General features: G+C 41.5%; 1 protein-coding gene across 1 annotated transcript; it reads left to right on the top strand.

Annotated features, from left to right (window-relative positions):
• Positions 1-1,006: 1,006 nt before the first annotated feature.
• LOC144752424 (uncharacterized) lies at positions 1,007-18,050 on the top strand. The gene is made up of 5 exons (XM_078640354.1): positions 1,007-1,109; positions 6,326-6,361; positions 12,564-13,001; positions 17,101-17,316; positions 17,766-18,050. Exons 3-5 carry the CDS (start codon positions 12,564-12,566, stop codon positions 18,048-18,050), a joined length of 939 nt encoding a protein of 312 aa, XP_078496480.1. The 5' UTR covers positions 1,007-1,109; positions 6,326-6,361.
• The last annotated feature ends 854 nt before the right edge of the window (positions 18,051-18,904 follow it).

The following is an 18,904-nucleotide window of genomic DNA, read 5'->3' as shown; positions in this document are numbered from 1 at the left end:
CACTCACACGCAACGCCACACACACACGCAACGCCACACACACGCCACTTACGCAGCAATGTTCACGATTTTCATAATAAAACGAAGAACACAACTTTTATGGCAAACATTGCATCCGGCCTCTGACCCGTTCAGCACCACACCTGTCTTTACATTTATTTTTTGCCAAAGAAAATCATCGACCATCTTTCTCATTCACCCAATGTATTTTCACGTTGGCACACACACATTTATGGACGCATCCGCAGCAATTTTCAGTATTTTCATACTAAACATAAACGCCACAACTTTGAGCCAGTATATTACAAGAGTTGTATGTTTAAAAGTGAAACTTTGTATACTTTGGATGCTTTATATATGCCATTTTTAAGTGTAACTTCGAGCAGACAGTTGAAGTGTCATTACACTAACGTAAAAAAAAAAGGCCCTTTGCTTTGTCAGTTCCGAGCAAAATCTTATGTGGCCTTAAGGGAGTTGCCCAGGGAAGTCTACTGGCGCGCCAATGTCGAAACTCCATCTGCATACACATTCAAACATTCACACTTCCAAGTCGCGCACATCAGCTAGTGTGACTTTTCCTTGGGGCAAGGGAAGGACTAAAAGCTTTGATCCTTTCTTAAACCAAAAAAAAAAATATATATTCTTGCATCGTTACCCCCTATTTAAGCAGAGGGACGGGTCACTTTAAGTCATACTCTCTTTTTACCTGCGAGGACAGAACTTCGACTTACAGAACGGCGCTGTACTTGCTGCTATCGACCAACAGCCACTGAAAATTTACGGCATTCAATCTTAGAACGTAAGTGCATGCAAGTTTTATTTCTATACATCTAAGGGACAGTATTGATACATTTACTTGCGTTTATTACAACTGTTACTATATCAACATCGCACCTCTGTTAAATTATTCTGCGACATGTTTGTTTGCAAATCTACATTTTCTATGGTAATACTTAGCAAAGGACTACGTAATTTCTCAAACAGGTCATACCTTTGTTTAAACCAACCGATACATATTGTTTTTTTTATCGTTATCTCTTGTAGGTTATTGGTACGCTTTCAACATTTCCTTGATAGGGGCAAAGAAACTGCGCACCAACATATATCATGTAAGTACAGCCAACTGTTCACTCTTCTACACAATTTTTACTTCCGTTCCTAACACTCCGACTCGCCACACAGAACATTCCTTCCAATAATTCAAGGCACAACATAAGTTTGACACACACCCATTCTTTCTTATATTTAATGCAACACAGTAACTACTCCTAATTACAACATGACACACACACCTTTTTACGTCTGTTACTATTACCTTTTCACGCACACACGGTTAAGAACACATACTATATAACACGCACGGCGAATTGAGTGCAACCACAACAGAACACTCCTTACTATTTTTTTCACTGCTTCACAGCAATACAGTAAACAGGATGATCGGACTGAACAGTGAACAGAGCTCCAGCTTACACTACTCACACACACCTTGTCAGATTATCTGTCAAGATTACATGCATACCGCTTCCATTCTCTGATTAAATGTAACACAGTAACCAGTGCAAGTTACAAGATGACACATACCCACCCTTTTTTTTACATCTATTACTATTAACTTTTCATGCACACACTGTTAGGAACACATACTATATCACACGCACGCCGAAATGAGTGCGACCACATTAGAACACTCATTATGCTTTCATTTACAGCTTCATAGCAAAACAGTAAACTGGATGATTGTACTCAAGAGTCAACAGAGCTGCATCTTACACTAATCACACACAGCCTGTCACATTAGGCAAAACACTGACTGCCACCCTTATACAGCACGTGCGACTCAAACGCAATCTAAGATCATAGCACTTCGCCACTACAGCACCAAACTTTCAGGAACAACTTCAAATTGCACATTTATTTGTACGCAAACAGGCTACACTTTACAACATTCACCCGCAGCTTTACTGGCACACATTAAGTAATCCAAGTTACTAGCTGACACACGAAAACATCCGCTCGTACAACTACTAGTATTACCTTTCCACAAACACGCACCCAATAACACATTAGCCAGGATTTGCGGCCTACAAAAATAAACACTTCACTTTACAGTTACTACACTATTCCCAGGCACATTGTATCATTCGGGAGAATAGTACAGCCATAAACCGTTCGCAACACTTCGCCACACCACAAAAAAATTTTCATGCACACATTCCACGAACAAGGGCACTTTCACACACACCATCTATTACATGGCTACTCACAATCTTTCTCTCAGGGGACAAATTTAATGTTTACTTTGTGTCCAAGGACCGCATCGGTGGGGGCAGGGTCAGTGGTTAAGGGTCGGGTCTACAGCAACAACATAAAACTGGCCATGAGGTTAATCACAGGACCCTGCAGCCGAAGGCTTCGTCCACTGAGCCCTCCCGGCATACACATAATTTTCTCGCTCTTTCTCTCTTCGTCTCCCTCCCTCTCTATAGCACACTAATCACACACACCCTGTCACATTAGGGAAAACACTTCATCTTACACTAATAACACACAGCCTGTCACATTAGGCAAAACACTGACTGCCACCCTTATACAGCACGTGCAACTCCTACGCAATGTAACATCAGAGCACTTCGCCACTACAGCACCAAACTTTCAGTCAGAACTTCTAATTGCACATTAATGTGCACGTAAACAGGCAACACTTTACAACATTTACGCAGAATGCATTCATTCGCAGCTTTACTTGCACAGTTTGTAATCCAAGTTACAAGCTGACACACGGAAACAGCCGCTCGTACAACTACTAGTATTACATTTTCACAATCACACATCCAATAACACATTAGCCAGGATTAGCTGCCTACCCAAAATAAAACTTGACCTTACACTTAATACACTATTCACAGGCACATTGGAACATTAGGGGGAATAGTACAGTCATAATCCGTTCGCAACACTTCGCCACACCACAACAAACTTTTCATACACACGATCAAGGGGAGTTTCGCCCACACCCTCTATTACATGGCTACTCACAAGCTTTCTCGCAGGTGAATAATTTACTGTTTACTTTGTGTCCAAGGACCGCGTCGGTGGGGGCAGGGTTAGTGGTTAAGGGTCGGGGCGACAGCAACAACATAAAACTGACCATGAAGTTAATCACAGGACCCTGCAGCCGAAGGCTTCGTGCACTGAGCCCTCCCGGCATACACATAATTTTATCGCTCTCTTTCTCTCGCGCTCTCCCTACATCTATAGCTCCCCCTCCCTCTCTCCTGTCTTCCTCTGTCTCACTCTAACTGTGATCCTCCCTCTGTCTCACTCCCCCTCTCTTTTTCCTCCTCTCTCCCTCCCTCTCCGTCTCGCAGCTTAGATTCACGTTTCTGCCTGTTTCACTCTCTCTTCCAACTCTCACCCCCCTCTCCATTTACTTACACAAATCTCGCAGATACCCCAAGCAGCGGTGCACGCAGTACCAATCCTTCTGTTATGCCACATCTCGCAGCTTAGATTCTTTCGCTCTTTCTTTTAACTCTCCACGTTTCTGCCTGTTTCACTCTCTCTTTTAACTCTCACCCCCCTCTCCATTTACTTACACAAATCTCGCAGATACCCCAAGCAGCGGTGCACGCAGTACCAATCCTTCTGTTATGCCACATCTCGCAGCTTAGATTCATTCGCTCTTTCTTTTAACTCTCCACGTTTCTGCCTGTTTCACTCTCTCTTTTAACTCTCACCCCCCTCTCCATTTACTTACACAAATCTCGCAGATACCCCAAGCAGCGGTGCACGCAGTACCAATCCTTCTGTTATGCCACATCTCGCAGCTTAGATTCATTCCCTCTTTCTTTTAACTCCCCACGTTTCTGCCTGTTTCACTCTCTCTTCCAACTCTCACCCCCCTCTCCATTTACTTACACAAATCTCGCAGATACCCCAAACTGCGGTGCACGCAGTACCAATCCTTCTGTTATGCCACATCTCGCAGCTTACATTCATTCGCTCTTTCTTTTAACTCTCCACGTTTCTGCCTGTTTCACTCTCTCTTTTAACTCTCACCCCCCTCTCCATTTACGTTTCTGACTGTTTCACTCAGCCACGCAACGCCACTCAGCCACGCAACGCCACTCAGCCACGCAACGCCACTCAGCCACGCAACGCCACTCAGCCACGCAACGCCACTCAGCCACGCAACGCCACTCAGCCACGTAACGCCACTCAGCCACGCAACGCCACTCAGCCACGCAACGCCACTCAGCCACGCAACGCCACTCACCCACGCAACGCCACTCACCCACGCAACGCCACTCACCCACGCAACGCCACTCACCCACGCAACGCCACTCACCCACGCAACGCCACTCACCCACGCAACGCCACTCAGCCACGCAACGCCACTCAGCCACGCAACGCCACTCAGCCACGCAACGCCACTCAGCCACGCAACGCCACTCACCCACGCAACGCCACTCACCCACGCAACGCCACTCACCCACGCAACGCCACTCACCCACGCAACGCCACTCAGCCACGCAACGCCACTCACCCACGCAACGCCACTCACCCACGCAACGCCACTCACCCACGCAACGCCACTCAGCCACGCAACGCCACTCAGCCACGCAACGCCACTCACCCACGCAACGCCACTCACCCACGCAACGCCACTCACCCACGCAACGCCACTCACCCACGCAACGCCACTCAGCCACGCAACGCCACTCACCCACGCAACGCCACTCACCCACGCAACGCCACTCACCCACGCAACGCCACTCAGCCACGCAACGCCACTCACCCACGCAACGCCACTCACCCACGCAACGCCACTCACCCACGCAACGCCACTCACCCACGCAACTCCACTCATCCACGCAACGCCACTCAGCCACACAACGCCACTCAGCCACGCAACGCCACTCACACACGCCACTCACACACGCAACGCCACGCACACATGCAACGCCACTCAGCCACGCACTGCCACTCTGCCACGCAACGCCACTCAGCCACGCAACGCCACTCACACACGCAACGCCACTCACACACGCAACGCCACTCACACACGCAACGCCACTCACCCACGCAACGTCACTCACCCACGCAACGCCACTCACCCACGCAACGCCACTCACCCACGCAACGCCACTCAGCCACGCAACGCCACTCAGCCACGCAACGCCACTCAGCCACGCAACGCCACTCACACACGCCACTCACACACGCAACGCCACGCACACATGCAACGCCACTCAGCCACGCAACGCCACTCAGCCACGCAACGCCACTCAGCCACGCCACTCAGCCACGCAACGCCACTCAGCCACGCAACGCCACTCACATACGCAACGCCACTCACACACGCAACGCCACTCACCCACGCAACGCCACTCTGCCACGCAACGCCACTCAGCCACGCAACGCCACTCAGCCACGCAACGCCACTCAGCCACGCAACGCCACTCAGCCACGCAACGCCACTCAGTGAATAATTTACTGTTTACTTTGTGTCCAAGGAACGCGTCGGTGTGGGCAGGGTTAGTGGTTAAGGGTCGGGGCGACAGCTACAACATAAAACTGACCATGAAGTTAATCACAGGACCCTGCAGCCGAAGGCTTCGTGCACTGAGCCCTCCCGGCATACACATAATTTTATCGCTCTCTTTCTCTCGCGGTCTCCCTACATCTCTATAGCTCTCTCTCCCTCTCTATAGCTCCCCCTCCCTCTCTCCTGTCTTCCTCTGTCTCACTCTAACTGTGTTCCTCCCTCTGTCTCACTCCCCCTCTCTTTTTCCTCCTCTCTCCCTCCCTCTCCGTCTCCCTCCCTATCACCCTGCATCTCACTCCCTTTCTCTTCCTCTCCCTCCATTTCCCTTCCTTTCCCTAACTTTCCCTTCCTCTCTGTTTTTGTATATAACTCTCCATTTGTCTCCCCTTTATTCCCTCTCTATCTTTCTACATTACTTGCACACTAACTGGGTACATTTTCAATATTACACGCACAGCGCATTCATTCTCAGATTCAATGCAACACATTAACCAGTCCAAGTTACAAGATAACACACACACATTTTTTTACGTCTCTCAGTATGAACTTTTCACGCACTCACTCACTCTCTCTCTGTCCCCCTTTTCCTAACACTCCCTCTCTCTCCCTCTATCATCTCACCCTGCCTGTGTGCCACCCGTGGCGCATACACTCACAGCAGCACTAGAGCTCTTAACAGGTCTTTAAAACACTATTTACATGTTAATGTGCCCTTTATGGGAAAAATTCGAAAAAATCTCTTCTAAACATTATGTATTTTTTTTCTCCTTTCAGATTATTAAAACAACAACAAAAGAAACAGAAGTTAAGGTAAATACTACTTTGCCACTTAGTTTAAAATTTTTTAAAAGTTCTGACCTTACAGTCCCCAAAAAAATTTGTTAGTTCACAAACCTTCTTAATTTACATTTGTTGATAACAACATTTCAGTATAACTTATAAAATGCAGAGATGCTTGAAAGCAAGTTACCATCAAGGGAATAGCAAATTTAATAGCAAATCACAAGGTAAGCAATGCTTACCAAATAGTGCTTTTGCTGTCTTGCACAATTTATGCAAGCCAGTAACTACTTGGAACTCTAATGATCTGCATTATATCATGGACCGTGGGGACGCTTTATATCTCCAAATGCATTCTATTAACAACGAAACACTTATGCATCCAGATGACCTGCCAAGGTATATAGACCACAATCAAGAGATATATTCACTTTTGCTACGGAATGCTTACTACGGTGATGTCCTTAAACGTTTTGATAAAGCCTACCCAGATATTAGCACAGCATTAAATGTTACTATTAATAAGCACTGTGGTGTTCTACTTTGTATGAATGTTTATGTAATAGCTATTTTCAAACATATGCAATCATACTTTGTATTTGATTCACATAGTAGGGACCATGAAGGCATGCCTCATTCAAACGGAACATGTGTTACAATTGCATTTAATTCGTTTGAAGGCCTAATTCAATATGTTATGAAACTAGCATATAACTTTACACATCAGGCTGAGCAATGTGTCCAATTTGAATTAACACCAATAGATATAAAAGTCATTCAAAGGAAATCCTTTACAAAAGCACTTACTGTGCATAAAAAAAATAGTCACCTACCGCAAGAAAGAAAAATTTGGGTACATACTACTGAATGTACTCCTAATCAGACGATAACATCAACATCAATGTCTTCTGATGATTTACTGAATAAAAGTAAGGGAGGGAATAGCAATAGTAATCATTTAGCACAATTACCAGGTAATAGTAAAGCTATACAGGGAACAAATAAACAGTCTCGGAAAAGAAAAAGGGATTCAAGTACATGTCCAACTAAAGTTGTACAAAGAAAAAAAGTTAATACAGCTGAAGAAGACATTACCAACAGTCAACTAAGTGCTACTGATAATAACATCCCCATCTTCACGCAGGGCCAAAGACAGAAACGAGGTAAACAAATCCATACAATCATTCGCAAATTCCACCGGGAAATATTGCATGGCCCAGAGTACATTTGTACTCTTTGCAATCAACTGTGGCATAAACAAACGTTGCAAAATATACGCAGTGTTAGCCAATCTGAAATTTTCAAGAAGTGTAACATTAGTAACAAGAAAACCAATTTTATATGTAAGACTTGCTATTATTACATTCGCAAAAACAAAATACCACCATGTTCTATTGTAAATGGCATGGGCTTCCCAAATGTACCAGTTGAATTAGAATTATATGATTTAGAAGAAAGATTAGTTTCACCTAGGATACCATTCTTACAAATTCGGAGTCTGCCACGCGGTTTTCAAAAATCATTATCAGGAGCAGTAGTTAATGTACCTGCAGATGTTATGACAACTGTTACAATTTTACCAAGGCAAATTAATGACGCCATGACAATCCCAGTGAAATTAAAAAGGAAATTAATCTATAAATCATATACACATTATGAGAATATTAGACCAAATACAGTAAAAAAGGCAGCTACTTGGCTAGCTAAAAATAGTACAATGTTTAATGAATATGGTGTTACGATTAACCCTGACTGGGAGTATATACCTCCAGAAATAGAATCTCACAATGAGACTTCTGAGACAAACAATTCATCTGATAGTTCTGACAACATAGAAGCTGGGAATTTGGATACTATGTTAACAAATGAAACTATTACTAGTAATTCGCTGAATGTGTTAAGTTTCGCTCCAGCTGAACATAACACGCCAAGAGGTTTATATGAGGATAAAGATTCAGAGTTTTTGGCTTTCCCTACTATTTTTTGTGGTGAACGAAGGCCTAACAATAAGGAAAGACACATACCGGTACATTATAGTACTATTTGCCAAGCAGAGTTAAGGAGTTATGATAGAAGAGTCGCTAAATCTATTAGTAATATGTTTTTTAAACTGAAGAAATTACATATTAAGCAGATCCATGGTAAAATCAACATTTCCATCAGAAAACATTTTACAGATGGGAATAAAATAACTGCTAAAGACATTAAATGTAATATTGCCAATGTTTTTCAGTTTAATGAGGGGTACAAAGTATTAAAAACTATACGCAGTTCACCTCCATATTGGGAAGGTTGCAAAAAAGATATTTTTGCAATGATAAGGCAACTTGGCATACCCACTTTCTTTTTGACTTTATCTGCTGCTGAAACAAAATGGCACCATTTAATAAATATACTATTGAGAGTTAGAAACTTAAAGGAATGTACAGAGGAAGAATTCTTAAACATGTCTTGGGAAACTAAAAGTAAATTAATACAAGAAGATCCAATAACATGTGCAAGACAGTTTGACTATCAAGTTAGGAAATTCTTTAATTGTGTTTTGCTGAATGGCACTAATCCAATTGGGGAAATAGTAGACTACTTTTACAGAGTCGAATTCCAACAAAGAGGTTCTCCACATATACATGCATTACTCTGGGTAAACAAAGCACCATTGTATGGTGTTTCACCAGTCGAAGAAGTCAATAGCTTTATTGACAAATATATCACTTGTCATAAGTCTGAGGACCCTGTTTTACAACCGTTAATAAATCTACAAAGGCATGGTCACACCAAAAATTGCAGACGTAAACAGCAACGGACATGCAAATATCAATATCCCAAATATCCAATGTCAAGAACGCTCATATTAGAGCCATTAACACTTGAGGAGACAAATAAGCAATGGCAAGATAATATGAAAATAATACATGAAGCTATGAATAATACTACTTTTAATACACTTTCTTTTGAGGACTTTTTAGAGTTCATTAAAATGGATGATAAAGAATATATTACTTCTATACAAACTAGCTTACAAAAAACAACTATTTTTTTAAAAAGAACACCAGGCGAATGCTTCATCAATAACTACAATAGTACTCTTTTAGAAGCTTGGCGAGCAAACATAGACTTGCAGTTTATACTAGACCCTTATGCTTGTGCAGTCTATATTATCTCATATATCAGTAAATCGCAAAGAGGAATTAGCAAACTTCTAGCGCAAGCTGCTAAAGAGGTAACAAGCAATAGTAATATCAAAGATCAACTTAAACACATAGGAAACAAATTCCTCAACTGCACAGAAATTAGTGCTCAAGAAGCAGCATATCTAATTCTTCAAATACCATTACGGAAAAGCTCACGATCATTTGTATTTATTAATACTAGCCGTCCAGAGAAAAGAACTTATTTAATGCGCGATATCGAAACTATTAATAACTTGCCCGAAAATTCAACTGACATTCAATGTGAAAATATTATTATTAAGTACTGCAAACGGCCACAATCATTAGAGATGTGCACGTTAGCAGACTATGCGGCTGATTTCAACTATGTGAAGAAAAAAACACATGGGAAAGAAATAAATGATTGCGAAGATTTACTTGCAGAACAAAACTTTTACAGCTCAGATGAGGAAGAATTAGAAATAGAATGTAGTCACGGAAATAAACAACAAAAGAAACAGAATTATGATTATGCTTTAAATAAGCGCAGACAAGGGAAAATAATACGCTTTTGCAGATTTAGCAAAAATAATGAACCAGAAGAGTATTATAGAGAAATATTAATGTTGCACTATCCATGGAGGGAAGAAGAAAAAATACTAATCAACAAGGAAACTTACTATGAGAGGTATCTGGAAGTTAAATCATTTGTTGACACACAACTAAAAATCTATAACAAACAGCATGGCGAAGTTACAAACATTATTCATGAACAGTGTCATGAAAATGTAATTTCACCTCCTCTATCACCAACTGTTAATATACAGACAGAAGACCAAAATCCAGAACATAATAATAGATATGATTTGGCTCTAGATTTAGGAATTAGAACTACAACTGAAGAACAAAGCTTAACTAACGTTATTTTACCCAATGAAAAATACCAACAACTTATGCAAAACTTAACGGAGGAACAACTTAATTTTGTTTACCATCACTTGCATTGGTTTAAAACTACAAGCACTCCATGCTATACTTTTTGCACTGGAGGGGCTGGTGTTGGGAAAAGTTTTGTAATATCTGCACTATATCAAACTTTACTACGCTATTATAACACTAAGGCCGGTGAAAATCCAGATAATGTTTATATCTTACTTACTGCTCCAACAGGAAAGGCTGCCCATAATATTAATGGAAAAACACTGCATAGCACTTTCAAAATACCTGTGTCGCAAAGTTTGACTTATAAACAACTGAGTCATGAACATAGAACTGCTCTACAAATGGAAATGATGCATGTTAGAGTTGTTATTATTGATGAAATTTCAATGGTAGGACACAATATGTTGAATTTTATACATAACAGGCTTCAAGAAATTAAATCATCTAATGAACCATTTGGAGGAATTTCTATTTTAGCCATTGGTGACTTTTACCAATTAAAACCTGTATTTGACAGATACATTTTTCAGGATTCTACACAAATGTATGGTCCTTTAAGTGCTAACTTATGGAAAGAACATTTTAAAATTTTTGAATTAACAAAAATTATGCGCCAAAAAGAAGATCTACAATTTGCTGAATTACTAAACCGATTGAGAGAAGGCAAGCATACTGAGGAAGATATTTCACAAATTAAGCAAAGGGAAATACAACCTGATGAGACTTTATTAGAAACAATTCCATATATCATGTCAACTAATCTAGAAGTTAATGAAATTAACCAAAAGGTTTTAGAACAACATTGCAAAGATTATCCAGTCTACATAACAGTAGCAAGCGATACCGTCAGTTCAGATTTGTCTGAAAATGTGAAAAAAACGATTCTTAAGCAACTGCCCAAAGATCCACAGAAAACAATGGGCCTTTCACATACATTACACATTGCCTTACAACTTCGTTATGATTTAAGTTGCAATGTGGATGTCAATGATGGTTTAACAAATGGCGCAACTGGTGTTGTACAATTAGTTGAATTGATTAACAATACACCTATTATCGTTTGGTTGTTATTTGACAATCCCACTATAGGACAAACAACCAGACAACAATATAAACACTTATTTCATTCACAAATACAAAATACATGGACACCAATACATGCTATAGCTAGACATTTCCAATACACTAAAAAATTTATTACCATTATACGCAAGCAATTTCCTTTACGCCAAGCATCAGCACGCACTATACATCGCACACAAGGTGCAACTCTCGAACCACTTTATATACACTTTAATAACAGCAAGATTCATCATTTGCATTATGTTGCTATTAGCAGGGCAAAATCAATACAAAATGTATATGTACACAATTTTGATGAACGTAAAATTGTAGTACATCCACAAGTTAATGAGGAAATGCACAGATTAAGGACAGAAATGCCACTTGAAATACATATCCCACAGTTACATACATACAGTGCACATTTCAATATCATTGCACACAATATCAGATCACTACAGAAAACTTTTCCATCTATGGTAGCGGATAGCAATATATTACAAGCAGACATTATTTGCTTAACTGAGATCAACACTACAAGAAATGCTACAGCTAATGATTTCACGATAGAACAATATCATCACATTATATTTGATAAATTTCATACATACAACACAAACCATGGAATGATTATGTACTACAAAAAAGATTTATTTATATTGCCTATTTATGAGACACTTGAAGGGATTGACATTTTACATTTTACTCTACAGATTGGTAACACAGATTTCCTTATTATTATTTTATACAAACCACCCCTAAAAAGTATAACTTCTCTTTTTGATTTCATCACAAATATTACGGATTTTTACCCCACACACAAATTCATTATTATAGGTGATTTCAATGTGGATGTATCTCAACAAAATGCAAACAGCAAGCAATTACTTGGATTCTTTGAAACGCAATTACAATGTCAACAACTCATTAACAGTTACACAACTAACTACCAATCCATTTTAGATCATATATATACAAATGTCCAACTACACAACTATGGTACTTTAGAATGCTATTACAGTGATCATAAAGCAATATGGGTTTGTATTTAACATGTTATGTCACATTTTCTATTTCAGATGATGTCTATTGAAGAAATTATGAACATTAATACCGATGACAACAAACCATACCAGAAACCAATAAGAGTTAATGTCATCAACTGCTCAGGGAAAACTACGTACAAAAATGCTAAACAAGAGCAGAAAATTTTATTCCATTTGGCTTTAGCAGATAAAACTGGAACAATAAAATGTACTTGTTACCAAGAAAATTTATATGAGCAAACGAAAAATAACTGTGGACTACTGATACGAAACTTTATTATCAAAAACAAAACAATTTTAATTACAAAACAAACTAAAGTAACCAAATTTCCTGCAATGGCAATCGAGGATGGCCTGATCCAACAAGCAAACAACATTTTGCATCCGCCTGCACCATCGGCTTCTCCCATCAAGGAAATAAAACGGGCAAGTCTAAAAAGCCTGATGACCGTTTCAGGGACAATAATTGCCGTAAGTATGAACACAAACATGTCATCATGTCAACTAAAAAAAAATATTGTCTCGCATTTGAAAAGTTGGACTTATTAGTATTGTAAATGACATATCTTATTTATTTTTTACTTTTTTAAATTGCAAGTCTAAATAGCACACCTATGTCATGTGACAGGCAGACCTGCTCTTAGGGCAGGTATGCTTGCCACATGGCACCTGTGCCCTTTTTGGGGATGCCAGAGGGTGTCAAAGTGACACCCCCTGCACCCTTCTGAATTCTTTAATTACCGATTCGGTAAATAACAAATCGATAATGCCTAATCATTCCTATGGGCTTCAAAGCCCATAGGAATGAATGGGCATTACCTATTCGGTATTTACCGATTCGGTATTTTAAGAATTGTTAAGGATTCGGTACGAATACAGATGTTGGGACCTACATACCATTTACCCATTTTTAAATACCAAATCGGTATTATTCGGTATTTCAAAATAGGTAAATGGGATTTACCTACATCGTGCCCTTAGTAACTTCACTAACAAGCTCAAAAAAGGTTGCATTATACACTCTTTCACACTATGTTGAAAGTAAGAGTTTTGGGAAATATAATAGGCCAGTGCTTTGGGCTATACTACAAATTCAAGTACTCTCCACAAAGCCTTTTTAAAAAAAAAAAAATGCAATATGGTAGAAAGGATGTTCATTTGGGTCGTGAAATCTAATACATTATATTGCCAGTCATACAACGCATCTACTACTATGTGGTTTTACTGTCACTATTTTATAGATTTGCTCTTTTTGGGTTTCCCAAAAGAACGCAAAGACTGTCTTTACATCAATGCCTCACCCTCAGTCACCCTGACTCACCCTCAACACCCCACCCTCACTCTCCCTCAACACCTCACCCTCAACAATTCACCCTTAATGCCTCACTCACCCTCAATCTCACTCAACATCAATCACCCTCAACACCTCCTCCTCACTCACCCTCAATCACCCTCACTATCCCTCAACACCTCACACTCAAAAACTCTACACTTCTCCCTCAACTACTCACTCACCCTCACTCTCACTCAACACTTCAACACCTCAGCCTCACCCTCAACATCAATCACTCACCCTCACTCACCCTCATCCTTACTCACCCTCAACGTCTCACCCTCACTCACCCTCAACACCTCACCCTCACTCACCCTCAACACCTCACCCTCTACAATTCCCCCTTAATGCCTCACTCACCCTCAATCTCACTCACCCTCAATCACCCTCAACACCTCCCACTCACTCACCCTCACTCACCCTCACTAGCCCTCAACACCTCCCCCTCAAAAATTCTACACTTCTCCCTCAACTCCTCAGTCACCCTCACTCTCACTCAACACCTCAACACATCAGCCTCACCCTCAACAACTCACCCTCACTCAATCACCCTTACTCACCCACTCACACTCATCCTTACTCACCCTCAACTTTTCACCCTCAATCTCTCACCCTCAACACTCCCTCACTCTCACTCACCCTAAACACCTCACCCTAACTCAGCCTCACTCACACTCACCCTCACATAACACCTCATCTTCACTCATCCTCACTCACCCTCAACCCCACCCTCACTCACCCTAACCCTCACTCACCCGCAACACCTCACACTCAATCACTCACCCTCACCCTCACCCTCACTCATGTCATCATATGTACTAAAAAAATGCATACTTGCCTTACACACACAATACACCCAAGCAGCGGTGTACGCACTACCAATCCTTCTGTTATGCCACATCGCGCAGCTTACATTCCTTCGCTCTTTCTTCTAACTCTCCACGTTTCTGCCTGTTTCACTCTCTCTTCCAACTCTCAACCCCCTCTCCATTTACTTACACAAATCTCGCAGATACCACAAGCAGCGGTGCACGCACTACCAATCCTTCTGTTATGCCACATCTCGCAGCTTAGATTCCTTCCCTCGTTCTTCCACGTTTCTGACTGTTTCACTCTCTCTTTCAACTCTCAACCCCCTCTCCATTTACTTACACAAATCTCGCAGATACCCCAAGCTGCGGTGCACGCACTACCAATCCTTCTGTTATGACACATCTCGCAGCTTATATTCCTTCGCTCTTTCTTCTAACTCTCCACGTTTCTGCCTGTTTCACTCTCTCTTCCAACTCTCACCCCCGGCTCAATTTACTTACACAAATCTCGCAGATACCACAAGCAGCGGTGCACGCACTACCAATCCTTCTGTTATGCCACATCTCGCAGCTTAGATTCCTTCGCTCTTTCTTCTAACTCTCCACGTTTCTGCCTGTTTCACTCTCTCTTCCAACTCTCACCCCCCTCTCCATTTACTTACACAAATATCGCAGATACCCCAAGCAGCGGTGCACGCACTACCAATCCTTCCGTTATGCCAGATCTCACAATCTTCCATCACACATGGAGCTGGTACAGCACAGGCAACGGCAATGCAAGCTTCACTCAAACACGGAGCAGGTACAGCACAGGCAACAGCAGTGCAATCTTCCCTTACACATGGAACAGGTACAGCACCGACAGCAGCAGTGCAAGCTTCCCTCACACACAGATCAGGTACACCACAGGCAGCAGCAGTGCAAGCTTCCCTCACACATAGATCAGGTACAGCACAGGCGGCAGCAGTGCAAGCTTCCCTTACACATGGAACAGGTACACCACCGACAGCAGCAGTGCAAGCTTCCCTCACACACCGTCACACACCCTCAGCTTCACACACCCTCACTCACCCTCACACACACACACACACACACACATACAACAACAAAAAGAAGAATAGAAATAAACTATCCTAATCCACACTCTAACTCCTAGATTTAAATCCTGAGTCCTAATTCACCCTACAAATACACTCTTTCACTCTATGTAGAAAGTACGCGTTTTGAAAACTATAATATGCCAGCGCTTTGCTGTATACTACAAATACAAGTACTCTCTACAAAGCCATTTTTTGCAAAAAATATTGCTATCATTTAGGAAGGATGTTCATTTGGGTCGCTAAATATAATACATTATATGGGCATTCATACAACGCACTAATAATATGTGTTTTTACAGTCACTATTTTATACAATGCTTACTTTTTCTTTAGGAAGAGAACGCAAACACTGTGTTTACCTCAATGCCTCACCCTTAGTCACCCTCACTCATCCTCAAAACGTCACCCTGACTCACCCTCAACACCTCACCCTCAACACTTCAGCCTCAACGCCTCACTCACCCTCAATCTCACTCACCCTCAATCACACTAAACTCCTCACCCAAACTCACCCTCACTAGCCATCAACACCTCCCCCTCAAAAACTTTACCCTTCTCCCTCAACTCCTCAGTCAACCTCACTCTCACTCAACACCTCAGCCTCACCCTCAGCCTCACCCTCACTCACCCTCAACACCTCACCCTCACTCACTCACCCTCACTCACCCACACTCCCCCTCATCTTTACTCACCCTCAACTTCTCAACATCAATCACCCTCAATCTCTCACCCTCAACTCCTCACCCTAAATGACACTCACTCAGCCTCACTCACACTCACCCTCATCCTTACTCACCCTCAACTTCTCACCCTCACTCACCTTCAATCTCTCACCCTCACCCTCTCACCCTCGCTCACCCTCACTCACCCTCACTTACATTCACCCTCACACTCACGTAACACCTCATCCTCACTCACCCTCACTCACCATCAACTCCTCACCCTCACTCACTATCAACACCTCACACTCAATAACTCACCCTCACCCATGTCATCATGTCTACTTAAAAAATGCATAGTTGACTTACACACACATTACACCTTTAGTAACTTCAATAAGTAACTCAAAAAAATTAGAATTATACACTCTTCACACATAGTAGCAAGTATGACTTTTGGAAACTAAAAGATGGCAGTGCTTTGGTGTATACTACAAACACAAGTACTCTCTACAAAGCCATTTTTTCAAATAAACAATTCAATCTTTTAGAAAGGATGTTCATTTGGGTCGTTAAATGTGATACATTATATTGCCTTTCATACAAGGCACTAGCAATATGTGTTTTTACAGTCACTATTTAATAGAATGCTTTCTTTTTGTGTAGGAAGAGGATGCAAAGACTGTGTTTATCAATGGGCAAGATACCCCACTCAAATCGATTACAATAAAAGATGCAACTGATGATATAAAAGTGACACTGTGGAGAGAAGCGTCACAATTTAAAATACATATTGGGAAATATGTTACACTGACTCACGTCACTGTACATGAATTCAATTGCCCAAAAATATTGAATACAACGCGCCATAGCAAAATGGAGGTAAGCACAACAAACAAAACTTTTGTCAACTATCTCTGCTCAGCCACTCTTGGACTTTCACCCAGTCTTGCCCTTTCACCCACTCTGCCCCTTGCACCCACTCTGGACCTTTTACATTTCACCCACTTGGGACCTTTCACCCACTCGGGAGCTTTCACCCACTCGGGAACTTTCACCCACTCGGGACCTTTCAACAACTCTGGCCCTTTCACACACTCTAGGCCTATCACCCACTCTAGACCTATCACCCACTCTAGACCTATCACCCACTCTCGACCTATCACCCACTCAAACCCTATCAACAACAGGGACCCTTTCACCTACTCAGTCCATTTCACCCAATCTGGCACTTTCAACCACTCTGTTCCTTTCACCCACTATAGGCCTTACACAAAACATAAAGTATACAAATTTACAAACTAATTGTTGCTTTTGTTTTCTCTCAACAGGTAACAGCCCCACCAGAGGAAAAGATGGACATTCTAATTTATGGTGTTGAAAGCTCTACAGGGCAAAATAGTATTATCACAATAAAAGTGACAAACACAGACGAATATCAATCTATGCCCATCGAAAACCAGATCTTAATTAAATGGTTTATGTTAGATGAGGAAGTTGACAACATCGGAGATGCCCTTGTCCACTTTTTGCCACAAACTTTTGAAGTTGTCTTTTGTAATGGCCAAATCATAAAGATTCTGCACGAAAAAAACGATGACATATGTTCTGACTAAATTTTGCATGTTGCCAGGATATCTTATTTTTGTACAAAGTTAAACAATACATTTTTTTTTTTTTTTTTTTTTAAATAAATAAGTGTGGGATACAAATTTTACAACTTCTATGGTATTTTTTGCTCTACAAAAGGCAAATTGTAAGTAATACACTCAATTTATACAACATAGTCACACCCACATACAACATTCAGCCTATCCATTTGACATTACAAACACATATACAAAATACACATACTTTGTAGCTTGCACGCACTACAGTAGTATGTATGAATGAGACTGTTGTTGTGCTAAATACGCCTGTGCTGGTGCCGAGTTATGCTGTGTTGTTGCTCAATGTTACTGTGGGGGGGCCGAATGATAAGGTGGTATTGATGCGTGTTGCATTGGTGGACAGCACAAATTAGGTTGTTGTGAGAATTGCACATGTTGTTGGGATGAGTTATGCTTTGGTGGTAATAGTTGAACACTAACAAACCACAACTCATCATCAACACATCACAACAACAGCATTAGGAAGCACCACACTAACATCACTCATCAACACACCAACATCACTCTACACCACCACAACAGCATCATTCTACTACAACAACATACAATAACACTAACACACTTCACATTAAAATAACTATTCACACATGCAAAACACTCACATTTGCCAATCACACCCTCACTCACACTCACTCAGCCTCAACTCATCACCCACCCTCAATTACACTCACTCACCCTCAACACCTCACCCTTACTCTCCCTCAACACCTCACCCTCACTCACCCTCAACACATCACCATCACCCTCAACCACCTTCAATCACCATCAACACCTCACCCTCACTCACCCTCAACACCGCA

Source organism: Lissotriton helveticus, chromosome 5_1 (genome assembly GCF_964261635.1).
Source record: "Lissotriton helveticus chromosome 5_1, aLisHel1.1, whole genome shotgun sequence".
Taxonomy (NCBI): domain Eukaryota; kingdom Metazoa; phylum Chordata; class Amphibia; order Caudata; family Salamandridae; genus Lissotriton; species Lissotriton helveticus.
The sequence above is the reverse complement of the archived record's forward strand: the minus strand, read 5'-3'. Positions and strand labels throughout refer to the sequence as shown.